Raw genomic sequence first — 21,165 nt, 5'->3', positions numbered from 1 at the left:
TATGAAGTCGTGTCCTCCCCCAAATGTCTCAGATATTAGTGACAAAATTCTCAATCAACTAGAACACTGACCTGCCTGAAAGCAGACATTTCTTCTGTTCTTTTCAGGGTCTCTGGGGTTTACTAATGCCAGGTATCTTTGGTCTGCTTTTTAAAAAACACGGACATTTGTAGAAAGAGAAATAGTGAGCTGTGTTGGAAGCAGTGAAATTGACACATGGATGCTCAGGATGGTGCTGAAAGATCATAGTGGGATCAAATCTAAAATCCTAGAAATCCCACACAAATCTTGTGTGGCCAGTGCTCTAAGCTGGCTGTTTTCACTGTGAGGCATAGGCTATTGTACAATAATACGCATCTGTGGTTTCAATATTCTTCTAAGGACATTTGAGGACCCAGGCCAATACATAATGGTTCTTTGCCAATCTTGCTTCATCATAGCCTTTCGTTTTCATCATAGCCTTGGGGCTTTGATTTTATTATTTTGGTCAGACTGTGACCCTGGGGACATCAGGCTGAAATGACAGCTTCCCACTTGCTTTATCTCAGTGTTGTTTCTTACAGGGGAAGTCACTGCCGAATGGGACATGGATGATGGTGCTGTAAGAAAACAGTCTCTGAATCCTTAACCCAGGCACACATGGCTGCGCCTCTTTTCACTGCCATATTTCCATCTGAAATGTGAAGATAATGATAAGTGCCCTTTGAGAATGTGGTGGTGAATATTAATGAGATAAGCTTCAAAATACAGTTTGAGCTCTTTAGGCCTGAGGTCCTTGATAAAATTGGGTTATAGAATTAGGGAGATAAAGGGGCACAGTCCAACCATGACCATTTTTCATTATAGAGTACCTTGACATCTGCTCTATGCCTCTAACTCCAGTACAATACCTGGGAACTTCAGTACAGTGCATATGGATTTTTAATACTTTGCTTTATCTTCTTATGTACTAACTGCCAGGGACTGTGGGTTGTTTATTCAAGCAGCAGATATGTTTCAAATGTTCACTGGATCCTGACGGAGGTGCCCATCTTGGGAAGAGCCCTGGGTTGTGGGCCAGGAGGCCTGCTTTGCTCAGACTCCACCCCACCCACCTGGATGTTGTGAGCAGCCCACCCCACCTGAGCCTCCATTGCCTTTTCATTAGAGCCAAGAGATGATCTCTGCCATGTGCATCTCTGTGTATGAATGGGAACATTCAGCTAGAATAGAAGTATAAGCTTGTTCAGTAGAATAAAGCCCTTTAAAGATGAGTATGATTATTAATGTCTATACGGGGTGCCTCCTGAAGTTGGAAAGAAAACAGATGTCAGGAAACAAAGACTGTGTCCTTTAAGCCGGAGCTTCCCATCTGCAACTGAACTATAAACCAAGAACATATCCACATTTTATACTGTGTTATTTCAAAATGATATAGGTCTACATATGTGTAAAAATATGTATGGAGGGTATTTGTAAGATATGCATATATGGATTATAAAATATAGAGCTATCAATTCTTCAGTTATGACAATAGCAAAAAGAATCTTTCTTTCAATTGGCTCACATTGAACTGGCCTATAAGGGGGGTTGGTCTTCTGTCCCCTGGAAGAACCAGGAAATGTCAGAGGGGCCAATGCCAAACTCAGAGCCCTGTTAGCATGCATTCCTGCCCTGGCAACATTCCCATGGCCTTGAGATGGCCTTAGGAGCCTGATACAGATTGTATTCCAACAGCTCCAGAGGCTTAGTCAGAGGAAAAATAGCTGTTGATTTTTTTTTTTTTTTTCTGAAAGTGGATGGCTAAACGGAAGCTGCTGATGCTGGATGCTGGTGGATGTGTGGTGATTTGAGTCTAGAGGCAGCAAGAATTCATCGCTTCCACTTAAATGCCTGCTGAGCTAGGCGGGCAATGCAGACAAGGGAGGCAGGCAAGGTAAGAATTCTGATAATTCAGTAGCATTATATTTCATATTCAGAACTGCCTCATTTCAGGAATATAGTCGGGAATGGGGAGGACTGAAGTACAATGGAGAGCAACACTCCACTTGTTCTGATTGCCACAGGTGCTAATGCAGGCTTCGGGTTGGGGCATCTTCTACCTTTTGGTTAAGGTCTGTAGTCTGCATCTTTTTTTTTTAATGTTTATTTTATTTTTGAGAGAGACAGAGTATGAGCGGGGGAGGGGCAGAGAGAGGGACACACAGAATCTGAAGCAGGTTCTAGGCTTCAAGCTGTCATTACAGAGCTCTGTAAGGAGCTTGAACTCACGAGCTGTGAGATCATGACCTGAGCTAAAGTCGGATGCTCAACAGCCATCCAGGCACCCCTATAGTCTGGATCTTTATGCAAAACTCTCATGAATTTTTGAATGTTGTACAGACATACACATACATCCACAGATCATTATGTGGTAGAAACTGGAGTGGTCTCCCTGGGTGTCCTTGGAGGAGGAGAGGGGTTCGTCTCTAGAGCAGAGGGTGGTACCAGCCAGGAGGCGCAGACATGATTAGAACCTAGCACTGTGGCAACATTATCATGTTCTCTCCTGGAGCTCAGCCTGACCACCAAGGTGGGGATGGATAGGCCACAGGGTAAACATCTATCACCTTCCTTAGGGACTGACAGTTAAGGAAGGCCACTTTTGCACTGTTTTAGATTTCCCATTTGGTTGGTTAAAGTTCATGGGTCTCCCTGGCCATTAGGGAGTTAACATGTGGATCCTGGAACTATGCTCTACAAGCCATGTGAGTGTCTAAGATAAACTACAGGAGCCATATTACAGGAAAGGTGGATCCATGAAGCGGAACTAATGGTGACCCCTATAATCATAAACCAGGCTCCTTCTAATAAGGGGAAAAGGTAACAGGCTGATGATTATCATCTTTGCACTTGTAAAATGGCAGTGCTGAAATCTAATTTCTAAGCAACAGATTTCCTATAAGGTGATTCCTAGGAACTGGTTTCCTCCAGAAATGGAAGGATAAGGATATATAATGCCAAATGAGGGGCGCCTGGGTGGCTCACTCAGTTGAGTCCGACTCTTGGTTTCGGCTCAGGTCACGAGCTCACAGTTTTGTGAGTTGGAGCCCTATGCCGGTCTCTGCATTGATGGCATGGAGCCTGCTAGAGATTTTACCTCTTTCCCTGCCTCTCCCCAACTCACACTCTCTCTGTCTCTCTCTCTCTCTCAAAAAAAAAAAAAAAAAAAAAAAAAGGCCTTTCCAACAGCTGGGAAAAGAGTTTTTAAAAAATAATAATAATACCAAATGATTCATTGTCTTGCTTCTTTTGACTCCCTGGAATTTCCCAAATGCTAAGCAACGGGTGAGAAAGTGTCTGCCAGGGCATAGGATGCAACTATGAATTTGGAGAGAGCACTTCTGTTCAGCTGATTATTTCAGTTTTCTCTTCCATAAAAGGGGATGGCCAAAGAACACTTTTTCAATACTCTGCAAAAGCTGATTTGGAAACCAAAAGCCTTTTTTTTCTCTCATTGTTAAGCCTCTATGTAGAAATCAACCACATCTAATTTAATCACACGTGCTTTTATTTTGATGATAAGATCAAAGAATTTATAAGCTAAGGAGTAGAAGCCCAAGGAAGGAAGAAGACAGGCCAGAGGTGGTGAGTATGAGCACACATTGAGCACCTAGTAGGTGCACTCACCTACATTATCCCATTTGATACAACCTCCCCAGAGGGAGGAATCATTTACCATCATTGTAACATGGAGTGAGCTTTCTTTTTGAAGGTTTGTTCTAATTAAAAATCAGTGTGTAAAATAAAAGCCATACACAGGAAATGAAGGAGGAAGAGAAAAAGGGAAACATTGGAAGATTGTTCTCCTCACTTGCTTTTAATTTATTTGATTAATCCTTCTTAGTTTCCTTCCTTTGGCCAGTCCTCAAGGGTAAGCATTTCCAATCCTTCCCTTCCCCGGTCTCACCTCTTAGCCTCTGCAGGCTTGAGGTACAGCCTCCTGGTAGATAATTCCCATCTCTGGTCCTGATTCTGCCCTACATTCTAGAGCTCTGTCAGCCTTACCCCCTCCCAGCTAGCCACCTGCCACGTAAATGAGTGGGGCTGACCTGCTTGTGGCCAACTGGCGTGTTTTGGGCCAGAGTCACTCCACTCTTGTCCAGAATCCTGGTGAGATTAGGACTAAATATCATCTCCTCAAACCAACAGATAAGAAATCTGACTGAAGGGAGTAGTTTTGGATCAACAGCACCTTCTGGAAATAATGCTTGGAGGCTTCTGATGGGTTTCTGAAGTCCATGCAGTTTTCTGGTGTCTTGGACTTCGGAGATTCCCATCCAAGGTGTGATCACTGCAAAAAGGATCCCACCCAGTATCCCTACCTCCTTCCACTTTCCCTACCAGCCCAGGCCTGGGGAAGACCAGATTCTACTTTAACTCTCCATGACCTGCCATTACCTAGGTTAGCATTTGGTATCATACCAATTCTCTCTGATCCCTGGCCTGCAACCCTGGATTGAAACTCCAAAACTGCTGCTTCCTGATTCCAAACTAGACTAAATCTTGACATCCCTGGGCAGACTTGGTCTTTCCTATCTTGGTCCCCTCCAAGAAAATGAGAGCTTGGTCCTTTTCTCATATTCCGCTTTAGTCTCTAGGCAGTTTCCTCCACCATCTCCCATTACAAAATATCCCATGCCAACTTCTGACTGACAGTATTTGCAGCTATTGTTTTTAGGTTTCTTACTTATCTGAGAGAGATAGAGAGAATTTGTGAGTGGGGGAGGGATAGAAAGAGGGAGAGAGAGAATCCCAAATGGCTCCACAATATCAGCACAGACCTGATGTCACAAACCATGAGATCATGACCTGAGTGGAAATCAAGAGTTGGACATTTAACCTACTGAGCCACCCAGGCACCCTCTCCCAGCTGTCTATTTAAGTGTATCTACATGATGGTTTCTTTTTTTTTTAATTTTTAATGTTTTTAATTTATTTCTGAGAGACAAAGAGAGAGCATGAGCAGGGGAGGGTCAGAGAAAGAGGGAGACACAGAATCTGAAGCAGGCTCCAGGCTCTGAGCTAGCTGTCAGCATACAGCCCAATGCAGGGCTCAAACCCAAGAACAGTGAGATCATGACCTGAGCCGAAGTTGGATGCTTAACATACTGAGCCACCCAGGCTCACCTCCACATGATGGTTTCAACATGCTTCAAATACAATAGGGTTCAGATCAGCTAGGGTCTCTGTCCTGATCTTGAATCTGGCTCCTCCTTCACATGTATTATGTAAGAAGGGTCAAAGGATGCAGGCACAGAATAATATAGTTGTCAACACCACCGTGCATTTCTCCACTGATGCTTCTCTGCAAAGTCATGCCTGCCATCTTCTCTCCCTGCATTCCTTAGCTCCCTCTGTGCTTTTTGTGTGGCAAGAATTACTAAGTTTGCTACTAACTGAGTCATTTTAGTCCATTTTTTTCTTCAAGGCACTGTGATGATTTAATCATGTATTAAGTTCCTTGTGACATAGTAGCTGCTCAATACATGGTAATTGTGATTTAAAAAAAATTATTACACTGTAACCACCTTGATTTACTATTGCCCTTCAATGTCATGTCAGGTATGGTTATATTTCTCAGATTGCAGGTTTATGGTATAGTGGGTTCAAATCCTGAGTCCACTAGTATGTGACTTTGGGCCTGTTACATGGCTTCTCTGGATCTCAGTTTCATATCTATAAAATGGAAATATTAACTCCCTCACTCAGGTACAAAATAAAATGTGATAATATAGATTAAATGCTTCGCACAGTGATTGGCATTCATAATGATAATGCTGGTCATCATCACTATCTTTGTGCCTTGGCTCATGTTAGCCCCTCTTCCTAGGATTCTGCTTCTCCTCCTTCCCATTTTACAAGATTCTGAAAGACCTGGCTGAAACATCCTTTCCTCTCAGTGGATTCTTGTCTCCTCAACTGTGTTGTACTATATCCAGGTCTATTATTATATTTTATTGTATTATGCCTACTTGATTTACCACTACTCCTGCTTGACTTCTTATCTTTGCATTCAAAGCCTTCCATTCTATCTTCCCATTTTTCCTCCCAGGGTACCTCTAATCCTTCCTCTCTGCTTCCTGATCCCCTAATACCCTTCTGCACTCCCTGACTTTGTGTCTTTCCCTCTTCCTGAAATGGCCATTCCTGTCTGTTTGTTAGTTTTCACATTTATTTATTTTTGAGAGACAGAGAGAGACAGTGTGATCAGGGGAGGGGCAGAGAAAGAGAAGGAGACACAGAATCTGAAGCAGGCTCCAGGCTCTGAGCTGTCAGCACAGGGCCTGATGTGGGGCTCGAACCCATGAACCATGAGATCATGACCTGAGCTGAAGTTGGTCGTTTCACTGACTGAGCCACCCAGGCACCCCAAGCCATTCCTGTTTTAATTTGCTCCTGGCATCTTACTCATCCATCAAGGACCAACTCTATAAATTCTTCTGTGTTTCCTCCAACCTAGAATTACTTCCTCACCCAACTTCAGTACCATTCAGTGTACTTCTCTATTATGAGACTTACCAGTATAACATTTTAATTAATGCACAGATCTTTCCCATCAGATTGGGAGCTCTTGACGGGAGAGATTATGTCTGATTATTTGTTTCCTTCAGCACCTACTATTATGCCCAAAATATAGTAGTTATCCATTCCATTTTTGTTGTATTTGTATTCCATGAGTGTACTAAATAGCATCTGCCTAAACCAAGTGGTCAGAAATATGAACGAAGGGGGCACTTCCAGATCAGCAACACCTTCTGTAAATTTCAGGGATTGCTGAATGATTTCCGAGAGTCAAATGAATAGGTAGTTTAAAATCTGTCACAATCTATCTGAAATAAAATACCCAGTCATGAGCGTAAGTATAGGCTAACATTTAATGACTCATGAAGCCCAGGAAGCATAAGAGAAATCAGGTCATATGCAAGGGAAATATGTCAGTGAAACCAAGAAAACTGTAATAAACTCTGGCTACGATTTTTAGTCTCTGTGTATTATGTAGAATCATTATTGAAATTTATGGTTGTGGAAAACTGGCCAGTTTCAGTTTCAGCATGGTTGAGTCAGGGACATTTCCTGTTATCAATAGGAAGCTGCTATACAATTAAATGGATCAATGATGCAGTGAACTGAATTAGTTGTTTTTTTTATAGCAAGTAATTGGACTAGTTGTGCATTCTACATTTTTTTTTTCAGTTGTACAAGCATGATCTTTGAATCTATCGTGAGGGAGGATGCTTGGGCTGCTTTAGCCTATTGATTTGAGAGGCAGTAAAAGGAACTGGGTTTAGTTAGAAAGGCAGTAAAGTTACATCATTAAAATGGTACAGGGGATGCACATTTGACACACTGAGTGGCTTTATGGGGACTTAATGATTTTTTAGAACAATTTGCAAATCTGATCTAATTCAATTAGTACTATAATAATCTACCTTAAAATATGGTGGAACATTCTGTTATATATTTACTGCATTTGGTTCTGGTCTACAGAACATCATAATACTGCCTATCAGTGGTGTGCTGGTAAACCGGCTTTTTGTTTTGTTTTTGTCTTTAAGCCTTAATTTTTAGTGTTTTCCTATTTCCATGGTGTAAATACTCCCATTATGTGCTGGCTTTAAGCTACCAACAGTTTAACAACTGCTCTCAAAGTTTCTAAATATCTGACAATCAGCTCTTAGGAGTTGGTATACTGTTGCAAATTATTTAGTGTAGGAGAGCCTGCTAAAGGTTTAAAATCATGCCATTTTAGGACCAGAATCGTTCAGAATATTCTAGTCCTATTCCTACCTTTCCAGGAAAAAAAAAAAAGGTATTGACACTGAGGATAAGTGATGTCCTACAAGTCATACAGAAAGGTACTAGCAGACTTGTGGTTGGAATCAAGGTATCTGGATTCCCCATCCAGTATTCTATGCAAAAGTCTTTATATAGGGACTAGAGAAAAACAGTCATTGGACATGAATGGAAATGTGACTGTACACTGTTGCTTTGGGATTCCGATGGAAGGCATGTGACAGGAGCTGTGAACATGAAGTTCCCACAGAGCTGCTCCAAGTTCATTGAGAACCGTTTAAGAAACTGAGGTTTGTAATTTTAGTTTGAAAATGGACAGGCCACATAACCTTTTTGGACATTGGTTTTATGATTTTTATAAGTGGCAGTTTTTAATATTCGTATGTCTCAAACTCTAGTATCTTTTAAATAATCTAAGGTACCTATTAAAAATCACCCCAGGCAGGGCTAATGTTAAGATCATCTACAGGCCAAACTTTAAGAAACACTAGTTTGGGGCGTCTGGGTGGCTCAGTTGGTTAAGCGTCAGGCTTCAGCTCAAGTCATGATCTCATAGCTCATGAGTTTGAGCCCTGCATTGGGTTCTCCCTTCTCAGCATAGAGCGTGCTTTGGATCCTCTGCCTCCCTCTCTCTCTGCCCCTCCCCAGCCTGCACGTGCGATCTCTCTCAAAAATAAACAGAAAAAAAAAAGAAACACTACTTTAGATCTCTTTTAAAGAGCTCTTCACATCCAAGATGCTTTATCTGTTTACTTGCAGGCAGGGACAATTTCTGCAGTGATAGCTCCCCAAAGTGATTTTTCGATTAGCTGAATCAGAGTCATCTGAAGAGACTTGTCTTTTTCTTTTTCTTTATGATGTTTATTTTTGAGAAAGAGAGAGAGAGAGAGGGAGAGAGAGAGAGAGAGAGAGAGAGAGAGCGAGCATAGGGGCAGAGAGAGGGAGTCCAGAAGATCTGAAGCTGACAGCTCACAGCCTGACGCAGGGCAGGAACTCATGAACCATGAGATCATGGTTCGGCCTGAGCCAAAGTTGGGCACTTAACCACAGAGCCACCCAGATGCCCCTAAGAATCTTCTGAGGAGGTTTTTAATATATCTGACTTCTCAGTCTCACCCAAGAACTATCAGGTAAGATTGAGAGGTAAGAAGGCTGAGAAAAAAAAATTAAGTTTGACTTTGATGTCCAAGTGGAGTTAGAAACTTCAGAGGTTGCTAGCCTCAAGAATGCTTTGCAGGGTAAGAAAGTGGTAATTAGCTGTTAACTGCTGATGCATAGAGATGGGGCTATGCTCAGGAGCTTGGAGCCTACCCAGTAGCATCTCAAGCAGGGGACGGGAGCAGGTGATGGATTCTGGGGTACTATCTGATGGGCAATTGGAAAGTGTCCTTGTAGTCCTGAGCAGTACAAGGACAAAGTATGGAGGGGCCCAACACAGTCCTGAAATAAGATGCTGATGGTGAGTCAGCGAATCACAAGTTTGAACTTTGCATGTCTGTATCAAATGGGTACCATTATGTATATCTAACACTTGAGACGCATTTTTTAGGACACATTTGGATGAGCATGGTTCTTGTTCTCCTGTCTCCTGTATTTTAAAAAAGTCTTGTCAAAACAAATAAACAAACGAGTAAATCCAGACTTGTTTTTACTCTGTAAAATGCCATTTCTCCTTTTAAAATATAAAGTTTTAGGATTTAGACTTGGTTGTTAGGCACATTGTTTTAAAAAAGGTAAAGCTATGATAATGGTTACTATTTGACCACAAAATAGAGAAGTACATTCTAACTACTATAATTACATTAAAGACTGCTTTAAAGGAAAAAACAAAAAGCTGTTTTGGCCAGCATAGAAGAGTTTTAAGAAGAAAAGCATTTGGCCATGTAATCCTAGGTTCTCTATAAAGTCTCCCAAATCCTCAAAGTCTACTGACATTCAAAGAGCATTGCATGCATGTTGTCATCGACGTAGGAGAGTTACGCACCAGGTGATATGGGTCTCCTCATCTTCCTAACAAAAGGTTGAAAATAATCTTAAATTTGTATACTGATTTTCACGTGTTCATTTACCTATATCTGCATTCTCAAAGAATGTTTTTGGATGAAAAGGTGCTTACATATTTAAAGAAAATAATGGAACTGTATTTGCTATTTGCAGATTCACAATGCAGATGAGAAGTTCTAAAAAAAAGTAAACTTTTTAATTTTTAAAATTTGCAAATTTACTGGTTACAGCAATTTGTTTTTGTGAAAGACTCATGGGAAATGCTGACCTAGATAAGCTAGAGGGCAGGAGAAAAAAAAAAACTTCCTATGAATCAATGATTATAAAGATATAAGATGTGTTCAGTGGGCCATATAATTTTATTGGGGAGGTCATATTATGTTAAGAAGTTGATTTTCTATTTGATTCAGAGGGAGGCTAACCTCTATATAGAACATATAAATTCTAAGAATCATCATTTCTTAAGCTTTATACTTTGAAATAATTTGAAAAATTGGTAAAAAAAATACAATGGAAAGGGGTTAATATCCAAAATATATAAAGAACTTAAACAACTCAACTTCATAATCCCCCCAATAATCTGATTAAAAATGGGAAGAGGACCTAAGTAGACATTTTTCCAAAGGAGACATACAGATGGCCAAAAGACACAAGAAGAGATGATTAACATCACTAATTACTGAAGAAATGCAAATGAGATAGATACCACCTTACAGCTGTCAGAATGACTAAAACCAAAAACACATGAAATAACAAGTGTCAGTGAGGATGTAGAGAAAAAGCAATACTCAGGTACTGTTGGTGGGAATTCAAACTGGTGCAGCCACTGTGGAAAACAGTATGGATGATGCTCAAAAAATAAAGAACAGTATTACCATATGAGTCAGTAATTCCACTACTGGGTATTCACCCAAAGAATAGGAAAACACTAATTCAAAAAGATATATGATGAGGCACCTGGGTGACTTAGTCAGTTGGGCATCCAACTCTTGATTTTGGCTCAGGTCATGATCTCACGATTCTGGGATCATGCCCTGTGTTGGGCCCATGCTGGGCATGGAGCCTGCTTGAAATTCTCTCTCTCTCTCTCTCTCTCTCTCTCTCTCTCTCTCACTCTCTCTCTCTCTTGCTCAAGAAAAAAAAAAGATATATGCACCCCTATGTTTACTGCAACACTATTTACAGTAAGCAAGGTATGGAAGCAACCCAAGTATCCATAGATAAATGAAGGGATAAAGACGACGTAGAATCTCTTTATATATCTATACACATACACATACACACACACACGCGCGCACACACACACACACACACACACACTGGTATATTACTCAGTCATAAGACATAATGAGATCTTGCTATTTGCAACAACATAGATGGACCTAGAGGGTATTATGCTAAATGAAATAAGTCAGATACAGAAAGACAAATACCTAGGATTTCACTTATATGTGGAATTTAAGAAACAACAACAAAACAAATGAACAAAGAAGAAACTGACTAAAAAATAGTCTCTTAAATACAGAGAACAAACTGGTGGTTGCCACAGGGGGCATGAGAGAGGGGACAGATGAGATAGATAAATGGGATTGAGTACATTTATCTCCATGATCACTGAGTAATGTATAGAATTATTGAATCATATTCTACACCTGAAACTAATATAGCACTCTATGTTAATTATACTTCAATAGGGGCGCCTGGGTGGCTTAGTTGGTTAAGCGTCCGACTTTCACTTAGGTCATGGTCTCGCGGTTCGTGGGTTTGAGCCCCGCGTCGGGCTCTGTGCTGACTGCCAGCTCAGAGCCTGGAGCCTATTTCGGAGTCTGTGTCTCCCATTCTCTCTGACCCTCCCCTGCTCACGCTGCGTCTCTCTCTCTCTCTCTCTCTCCTAGAAATAAATAAAAACATTTAAAAAACAATTATACTTCAATAAAAAGCTACACCTCCTAAAAAAATACAGTGAATTTCTATATACCCTTCCCTCAGATTTCCAAAATGTTAACAATTCACCCATTTTCTTTATCACCCTCCTTCTATTCATGTGTATGTGAATATACAAATGCACACATAAATTTACACTTTTTTGTCTGAATCATTTGAGAGCAAGTTGCTGACATGATGCTCCTTTACCTCCAAATACTTGTATATATTGGTAAAAACAAGGATATTCCCTTACATAACCATAGTACAAATATAAAAAAATTAACATTAATTCTATTATCTACAAAGCTTATTCAAATTTTACCTGTCTCAATAGTGTTCTTTCCTAACAACACCAATAAAATGTTTTTCCTGGTCCAGGATCCAAATTGGAATCATTTGTTGATGAAAATATGTCTCTTTCTTCTCTAATTTGGAGGAGTTACTCAGTCTTTCTTGTTTGTCATGACCTTATCATTTTTGAATATAGCCAATTTTGTACAGTGTCCCCCCGACTCGATTCCTCTGGTGATTCCTCATGGTTAGATTCAAGTTATGCATTTTCAGAAGGAAGTACATAAGTCTGTGCCCTTTTCAGGAGACACTGATGGAGCCAATAGTGATTCCACTACTACTACTGTTCCACTACTACAGATGTTAATTTTTGATCACTTAAAGTGGTGTCTGGTAGGGTTTTTCTTCTATAACGTTACCATATTTTCTCTTCATGGAATAGTTTGAGACTCTGCAAATATTCAGATTTTCATTAAACTTTTACCTAGCAATTTTAGCATTTGTCATCTTAAATAAAGAGGTAAACTGAGGCAAACTCAAATAACCAGAAATTGAGTTTATTCAGGAATAGCAGGGGAACTACAATTCAGGACACACACGCAAACTACAGGTGAATCTGTTGAGAGTTCAAGGAGGGCTGTACTTTTGAACAGGGAGTGCACAGTGGGGAAGGCCAGAATCTGAGCAGTAAGTTCATTGGCTTAAGGACGGGGAGAGACTCTTGGCATATGTTCATTGCTCAGGAGATAAGACTGGGTCTTCTAAATTTTTTAATGTTTATTCGTTTCTGAGGGAGAGAGAGAGAGAGACAGCGCAAGCATGGGAGGGGCAGAGAAAGGAGACACAGAATGCGAAGCAGGCTCCAGGCTCTCAGCTTGTCGGCACAGAGCCTGATATGGGGCTCAAATCCACAAACCATGAGATCATGACCTGAGCCAAAGTTGGACGCTTAACCAACCGAGTCACCCAGGCACTCTAAACCTGGGTCTTCTATAAATCAGGCATTTAGGAGAAGTCAGTCTCTCAGTTCTTAAATTATGTTCTGAGGGTGCATAAGTGAGAGTCTAATTTCATATCCTCTGGTTTTATTTATTTATTCATTCATTCATTCATTCATTTGTTGAGAGTGCATGTGCATCAGTGGGGGAGGGGCAGAGAGAGAGGGAGAGAGAGTCCCAACCAGGCTCCATGCTATCAGTGCAGAGCCCAACATGGGGCTTGATTTCATCAACCTAAGACCACCACCTGAGCCAATACCAAGAGTCAGAAACTTAACTGACTGAGGCACCCAGCTTCCCCCTTCTGGTTCCATTTTAGATTGAAATCCTTTCACATATCCTTTGATGATTCTTGCCTGAAACAATTACTATGGTAATCGCCAGAAGGCAATTTCTAAATGCAATATTCTTTTTACATTAGCTATCATTCTATTGTAAGGAAGACCTCTGTCTTCTTCAATTGATTCATTCATTTTGTCAACACTAAAAATAAAATACCCAGTTATATTACTAGACAAATGAGTTTATTTGGAAATAGCAGTGGAATTGGGACATGTAAGCTATGGTGAACCACAGGCAAATGTGAAGAGGCAAAGGGAAAGTCAGCTTTTATTAGGCTTTAGGAGAAAGTTGGGGTTGTTTGGAACAAAAGTTCATTACAAAGGTCAAGAGTTTAAGGTTGTAGCAGTTTCTCACTGGCTGCAAACAATAGTTAGTGCTTTGTTCCTGGGCAGGGAAGGATCTTCCCTTTTTTTTTTTTTTCTTAAAAGAAGAAAATGAAATTCCTATGTGAAAAAAAAATCTTTCCTTATCAAGATAATTCTTATCTTCCTTTTCTCTGCTGGTTATGCAGATTGCAACAGGTGGATGTGCATGAAAGCTTCAGGGCTTTCTGATTCCATTTTAAGTGAGGTTTCCTTCATTAATTTTCATAATTTCCATTTGAATGGACTCATGATTTCTTGTTTTATTACATGGGCCTAGAGTTCATTACTTCATTAATGTTCAACTGTCCCAGATTGGCTGGTGGGACACCCCTCAGTCTGTGTCCTTTAGCCATTTTCTCATCATTCTTTGGGCGCTTCTTTACTTTCTGGCAGAATGAGATATTCCTGGCTCATATTGTGCTTTCCCTGCCCCAGCCCAGGAATCTTGGTTTTTCTAAGAAGTCTGAATTTTTTTGTTTTGTTTTCAGCAGCAAATTTAAAAACCAAGATCTGAGTATGAGGCATTTTCACTGTTACTGAGCTGTCACTGATTCTAGGCCCTCTGAGAGACAGAAATAGTAAATACACTCATATATGTATACATTTGTTTCTATATATTTACATATTTGTTAGTCTGTATGTATTAAAAAACCATGAATCCATACTGATGCTTCCAACTCCAATCCAATACCACAGGGTTAAAAAAATTATTTACCGTTATATCTCAGAACTGTGTCAAAACTCATAGACTTGAAGTCATTAAATTTGCCATGATGTAGAATAGGAATTATGAGACATTCTGGAACTGGGTAATGCCAGTCATCTACCTATCCCTTTATTAACTCCTGCTCTGTGTGCTAGGTCCTTGGGAATAATTACGGAAATGAAAAAGACTTTCTCCCTATCCTCATGCAGATCACTCTATTAGAGAGGGTAGAATAAAATAGATAATTACAATGCAATACAATCAATTCTGTATTATAGGTATTCAGTATTCTAGGGGAACAGGAGAGGTAACCAGCTCAAATTGTAAACTGGATTAGTTCAGAGAAGAAAATAAAAATAGGTTACTCACACTACTTATTGGAAGAGTTCTTAGATTACTGCATGTTTACACAAAGTGAAGAATGTACCTTGCCTCTGAGTAAAAGTACATTTTATGGAGAGCTCTGATTTATCCAGAAGGGTTCTCTGCATTGATTGAATTCATCAAAAAACTGTGCAGCCATGACAATACCTATGCAAATAAGTTCCAAAGGACTCAGTGTTAGCTTGTGGGACCAAAATTTGGGTTTCCCTCTTTCTTCTAGGCCCCACCCACTAACCATAAAATAAGGGAAGGAAAATTTTGGAGTTTTTCAAACTGCTCATTATCCCAAACTAAAAGAAATGACTTATTTGCCATTGTATTATCACCCTCTTGAGTCATAGAATAGTTTATACATACTCATTTTCTTTCATCTAAACTTAAACTCCAGAAGAGTATGAAGGAAAGAAAAAGATTTGCGTGTGTGTGTTATCTACAAAGCAAAGACTAAGACAAAAAATTGGGGGGACAAAATATTAGGATAAAAACTGAGAAAGGGATTTTATTTTTATTGTCCTATACAAATATAGTATTCTTCTTAAAATTCACCACTGGATTTTCTTTTCTTCCATTTAAAACATAAATGCAAGCTATCTTCTGTTTTGTGCTCTCCTCACCAGTTTCCCCCAGATGTTAAGTCTGGTCATGCTAATATTGCTTATTTTAGCAATTTAGCAGTCCCAGACTAGAATGTTCCTTGGTAAGACGTGTAAGGAAAAATCACCGACACTGGGAGGCTGATCTTCATGTCTTGCTGTCTCCTATTCTGCTATAAAATGATTCTTTAGTACAGCCGATACTGCAGAAAAAACTAGAACTGAAACATGAATATACCTTTTTGTCAGTACAGAGTCAAACGTGACTGAAATGTTTGTTTATTTGGTGGCCTTAGATCAGAGAAGATATAAAGTCATCTCAGTCATGAAATACTCGTGATGGTAAACTTCAAATGTTACTAATACACTGAAGTTTTTTCATATGCTTTTTAAAAGAAGTATAATTTTAGGTAACCATAAAGCTGAGGCAAGGGTAGTCTGGGTTCGTAGCAAGAACCCCCAGCGTCAGTAGCTGCTGCTGGGCGCAGAAGCACTTGTGGTCACTGCAGAGGTGGACTAGACTGAAGCTGCCGGGCTCGTGTCAGAGGTCCATGTGGTGACGGCAGCAGCCACCCTACAGAAGGCATGGGTCATGGACACTGGCTTACACAAGGAACAGTAAGAAAAACATGCCACCAGGCGGGGGCTTTAACATATGTAACGATTAGCGAAAGCTTCTTTCATAGTGAGAATCTTTAATCACTTTATTAGATACTATATTCAGTTTAAATGCTTTAAGCATCCATAATCACCATGATACAATAGGTATGTGTATATATGTAAAAAAATACCCACTGAGCATGCTTTAAGAGGTATAACTGTGTTTTGAAAATCTATGCAAAGTGAAATATACTTTGATATAAAAAACAACTAATCAGAAGCATGAAAAACAGTATGTTTTAATAAGAGCCTATTGCAGATTCTGGAATGATTGTCGCATGCATGTCCCTAGTCATGTTGGACTTCTCTTTCAGTTTTGATTGGAGTAATATGTGTTCCACAACACCAATTCTGATGTCCATCTGAACAGTTTCTTGCTTCAGCTTCGTTAAACTCTGTTTAATCTTCACCAAGGGAGCTATAGAATGAAAATAACATGCAATAAAAATGTATATTTAGAATATCAGTGTATTACAGAATTGTATGACATTTTCTTCACTTTATCTTAAGCCAAATATGGGGTTAAAAACACAGCCAACAATGTACTGACATTCACACAGTTTTGCGGTGGTATTTTAAACACCTGAGATTTTTAGGATGGGAAATGATGCAGCATTTGAGGTACTGAGGCTGAATTTCCTTTCCTTTCTAGGGGAAGAGTTGTTAAAAGGGTATTTGAGGATGTCTTTTAATATTTTTATGGCATAGAATATTTGAAGGAAAGCAGATAAAATGGGAGAAAAAAGAAAGGAACAATTACCTGTGAGATACAGAGAAAGAGTTATTCAAACGTAGCAAAATCTTCATACATCCCCTTCTGAAGGATCCCTCAGTAAATACCATTAGGGCTCCAGAAAATCTTTCTAGAGCACAGAAGGGCCTTAGGCAATCACCCAGGGCCATGTCAAAGTCACCAGCTCACGGTGGAGCATGATTACTAGAGGATTATTTATTCTTCTCTATTTGACCCTTGCCCAGTCAGGTCTACTGTTGGGGGGGGTGGGGGGAAGAAAAGCAAAGGTCGTCCCATCCCTGCCACTCTGCCATGTGGGCACACACTTAGTGCTCTTTTGCACATCAAATGGAATAATGAAGCTCATTTGATGAAAACAGAAAATATTATTTTCTAAAATCTGGAATAACAAAGTATATATTTAAATATTTCTCACTCTATCTCTAAATAAATGCAGTTTAAATTAAAAAAATCTTGAATGAGAATTTTTAAAAATGAGCACTCTTCTCAGCTGATTTGTAAGGAGAACAGTCCACTGATTCTCAGACACCATCTCTGCACCACATACTTACCTGTCCTCAAAATCACTTTAAAAAGCAGACTCCCTATTTACTAACACTATGTTGCTAAACAGATTACTTGAAGACATATTCTCCCCTTGCTCCTCTTCCCCTTCGGAGAGTGCACTCACCGCCGTCAGTCATGCTGCTGCCTTTTTCTTCCATTTCTTGCTTTACCTTTTCTAGTTCTTCTGTAACCTTTAATTGAAAAAAGAAGTTTTCGAGGCTTCTGAATTTTAATAAACTCTCCAAAATTACTGAAGGGGGTGTTAAGAACATTTAGATATAATACATCTGTAAAGGGATATAAAGATCTTAGGACTGTTCTGGACATGATTAGAATAATAAGATAAAGTATGCAGACACACTAGGCTTTTCATCTTCTGAGAGTGCTCCTAACATAAACTTCACCAAATGACTTTCTCAGGATGTCATGTGACAATGCAAATGGTCTCAGTTGTTTTAGGCATCGGGCACACATAAAGCTTGCCGTTATCTCCTTGCATCCTCCATGCCAGTCATTAGTAACCAGTTACTAATTAAAATAGTAAACGCATCCTGAGAAGATTTTGGATTTTTGAGATTTACTAGGTATCTTAATATTATAGTTTTATAAGAGAAGATGCCACTTTTTCCTCTTTAGGACACTAAAAATAATGTTTATACCATATGGCTGCATATAAAAATATTCTAACCGCTCTATCCAAACCAAGAACTCCAAGAGGCACATCGTGCTGTCATTTGGCTCTTATCTGTACTCTACGTCATACTCAAAATTATACTACTATAACCGCTATTAGCAAAATTCTGTTCTAGCACATTATCTTTAAAAAAATCGAAAAACTTTTAAATGACTAGAACTAAACCATAATTATTGTAACTTAGCAGGCTTTATTTTTATCATACTGGTGAGTAAAAACTTCCTTGGGAATAAAGTGCTCATCCAAGTAAAGCAAATTAATTTTTTTTAGGCACCTGCAATGTTACAACTGGGGATAACTACCTCCTGCAAAAGAACTAAATGGTTCCCACGACTCCCTTCAAGTGTTAATTTACCTAACGTTAAGTGAGCACTTTACTTCTACATAACGTTTTATTTGCCTAGAAGCACCACAGGACTAGAGTCTAAATATTTCTAAAGTTATATTTTTAGTATTTTAAAATAACTATTTATCCCTCAAATAATCTCTATAGAAGGAGCTTAATTCTATTATACAGAAAAAGTCCATGACAATTACACTGAACTGTAACCAAAGATAATCCTGTACATTGTCTATTGATCGTAAGATTTTTTTCCCTCCCAGCTCTTCAGTAAAAAAATTGGAATATATATTAGATCTTACTCTCTTGCAAGATAATGAAAATAAATACAACAATATATGCAAATACTTCACAAGTTCCTAAAAGGAAAAGGTTACAAGCCACATCTAGTATGTGGGCAGAGAAATATTCAGGGTCACACACATCAGGAGCAATCACTAAAAACAAATCTATCTTGCAGACTAACATTAAAACTTAGTATAAGCCATTTAAGCCGATGCTTTACCTAGTCTTCTATATATTATAATTCTTATATTTTTAAAAAGATTAAGGAGGGTTATAATTATGCTAATATTATCAGCAGGTTTTATGTTGAAGCGAACAAAACAACTTCAGGCATTTTATGGAAACAAGCAGTACATAAATACATCATTGATTCACTGATAAGAAAACTAGGGATTTTTCTCCTAAAAAAAGGACTTAAGACCACAGGAAGCAGTTACTGAAATAAACAACACACGGTTGTAGCAGTATTGAACCACTGATGGCTCTGAACAGCCAGGGCTCGGCTGACGGTGGGAAAAGGGCAAGGGCACAGTGTGTACCTCAGACAGGAGCCTGGTCCTCTCCGTTACTCCGCCATTACCCTGCTGGTATCGCTCCCTTGCCTAAGGAAGAAAACATTTTGTTTAATGACAAATTCAAAACAGAAGCAGATTACTTAAATACGACCTCTTTGTGTTTTCAATTTCTGCATATCATTTTATGACACCCCCTCCCATTTGTGAATACATTTATGAAAGTGACATTTAACTGTAGCTATTTTATGTCCCTAATAGGCACCGTGTATTTAAACTAAAGCACTATAAAATGATGAACGACCTTAACCTTCATATACTGACTGTGTAACTCACATGGGCATGGTGCACAATAAAAACTGTCCGCAGCTATTTCTAAACAGTTTAGGAGAGCAGCTCTTGGTCGATCTAATTTGCATGCTATGCAGAGAAAACCAGTTCTAAAAAATCAATCATAATAGAGCATCAGGATGAGCAATTAATAAGGATTAACAAATGGTATGACAGTATGGAATATGTTCTTGGGAGCTAATCTAACAATTATTTAATATCAATGCTTGACAGATAACACAGTGGTTTTAATCAGAGACTTTTACAGCATTTTGAAAGTAAAAACATCCATGAGTAGATGTATATATGAGGGAATCATTTGTTAAATAACATTAAAAAAAGTGAAGATTATTTTCTGTTTGGCCTTTGAGAACTTCTGAAAGTACAGAAGTATCTCAAGTTTATTTCCATTTTTTTCTCCTTTTCTATCCTTGTTTGCTGAAAGAAAAAAATGTCTTCAACTGACATTTGCAAGTATTCTTAGTAGTCCCCTTCAACAACAGAAAAGAGGGGCATAACTCCCAAGGAAAGCCTTTAGATCCCTACTGGGGTACCAAGAACTGCTGCTTTCAAAGGCTGAAGGTTTTATTTTATTTTTTTGGTGGAAATTCTAAAACCTTGAAAGGCTTAAAAAATTTGCTCATTAAATTAATTAAACTGCTTGTCTTTGAACGTGTCTTGCTTTCATATTCCTTATTATGTGGCTGTAAGCCATTAAGGCAAGGATGTCTTTTCCCTCTGACACATGTAAATGCATACTATTCTCCTTCCTCCTACTCATATGGTAAATTAACAGTAGACTTAGAAACAAAACCAGGTGTCCTGACACTCTGTTCCTGTTCTAAGCAATGTTCCCCAACAATACGTGCCTTCATTTATTTAAATCAAATGAAGAAACACATTTAAAGACTTCCAGGAGATAGTTTCTTTTTCACGTAACATGGAGATGACAAATTCTATTGCCTCACGTGGCCTCCTAAAGTAGGCAGAGAATCCATGTGTTGCTATTTGTGAAAAGCATTTCACGATTCTCAAATGAAAAGTGCTGCATCAAGTTTGGGAATCAGGGTCACCAACTGAAATAAATTCCTGAGTATCTATCCTTCCTAAGTTACCTCACTCAGCTGGGCTTGAGCTGCACGATATTCTTGAACCAGATGCTCAAGTTGATTGTTGATGTACTTTTCTCGGCTGCCAATCTTTTCCAAGGTCCTACTAATTTCATTATGAAGTTTATCCAAAAATCCCTAGAAATTCCATAGGATTTTAGTAGATACAAAAAATCACAAATATATTTTTCAAAAACAGTATGAGACAGGCGAAGTCTCCTTCAATCCATCCCACAAATTCTCAACCACTTGTGAAAAAGATAGTTTGGAATTTTCAATAGCAAAAGAAGTCTGTAATGAGAAATATTTTAGTCACACATGGCAGAATGTTAAAATAAAAAGGCACATGGTAGTGTTAGTCAATTCATTAGTCCTTACGTGTATCTAAATCATATGTGAGTGAAATCTGCTTTATAGTTCACAAAGTGGGTGATGGAATCACATGACTTTTTTATAGCACGGTTCAAAGATGACTAGAATGTTCCAGTTGGAGGTAGGTGATTAAATTTAT

General features: G+C 39.0%; 1 protein-coding gene and 1 long non-coding RNA gene across 2 annotated transcripts in view; one reads left to right on the top strand and one right to left on the bottom strand.

The window, feature by feature from the left end:
- Window positions 1–21,165, top strand: part of LOC144238065 (uncharacterized) — a 91,404-nt gene that overhangs the window by 59,627 nt on the left and 10,612 nt on the right. Inside the window, exon 2 of the long non-coding RNA XR_013336999.1 lies at window positions 1,776–1,915. This is a non-coding gene — a long non-coding RNA (uncharacterized LOC144238065). The remainder of the gene's footprint in view (window positions 1–1,775; window positions 1,916–21,165) is intronic.
- IFT57 (intraflagellar transport 57) overlaps window positions 16,304–21,165 on the bottom strand; it is a 52,837-nt gene continuing 47,975 nt past the window's right edge. The window contains exons 8-11 of the mRNA XM_077771800.1: window positions 20,661–20,792; window positions 19,243–19,305; window positions 17,509–17,575; window positions 16,304–16,502 (exon numbers count right to left, since the gene is read on the bottom strand). Of these exons, the coding sequence (XP_077627926.1) occupies window positions 16,324–16,502; window positions 17,509–17,575; window positions 19,243–19,305; window positions 20,661–20,792 (441 nt within the window). The 3' untranslated portion in view covers window positions 16,304–16,323. The remainder of the gene's footprint in view (window positions 16,503–17,508; window positions 17,576–19,242; window positions 19,306–20,660; window positions 20,793–21,165) is intronic.

The sequence above is a fragment of the Crocuta crocuta genome, unplaced genomic scaffold (assembly GCF_008692635.1).
Source record: "Crocuta crocuta isolate KB4526 unplaced genomic scaffold, BGI_CrCroc_1.0 scaffold56, whole genome shotgun sequence".
Classification (NCBI taxonomy): domain Eukaryota; kingdom Metazoa; phylum Chordata; class Mammalia; order Carnivora; family Hyaenidae; genus Crocuta; species Crocuta crocuta.
This window is presented reverse-complemented; position numbering and strand designations above follow the sequence as displayed.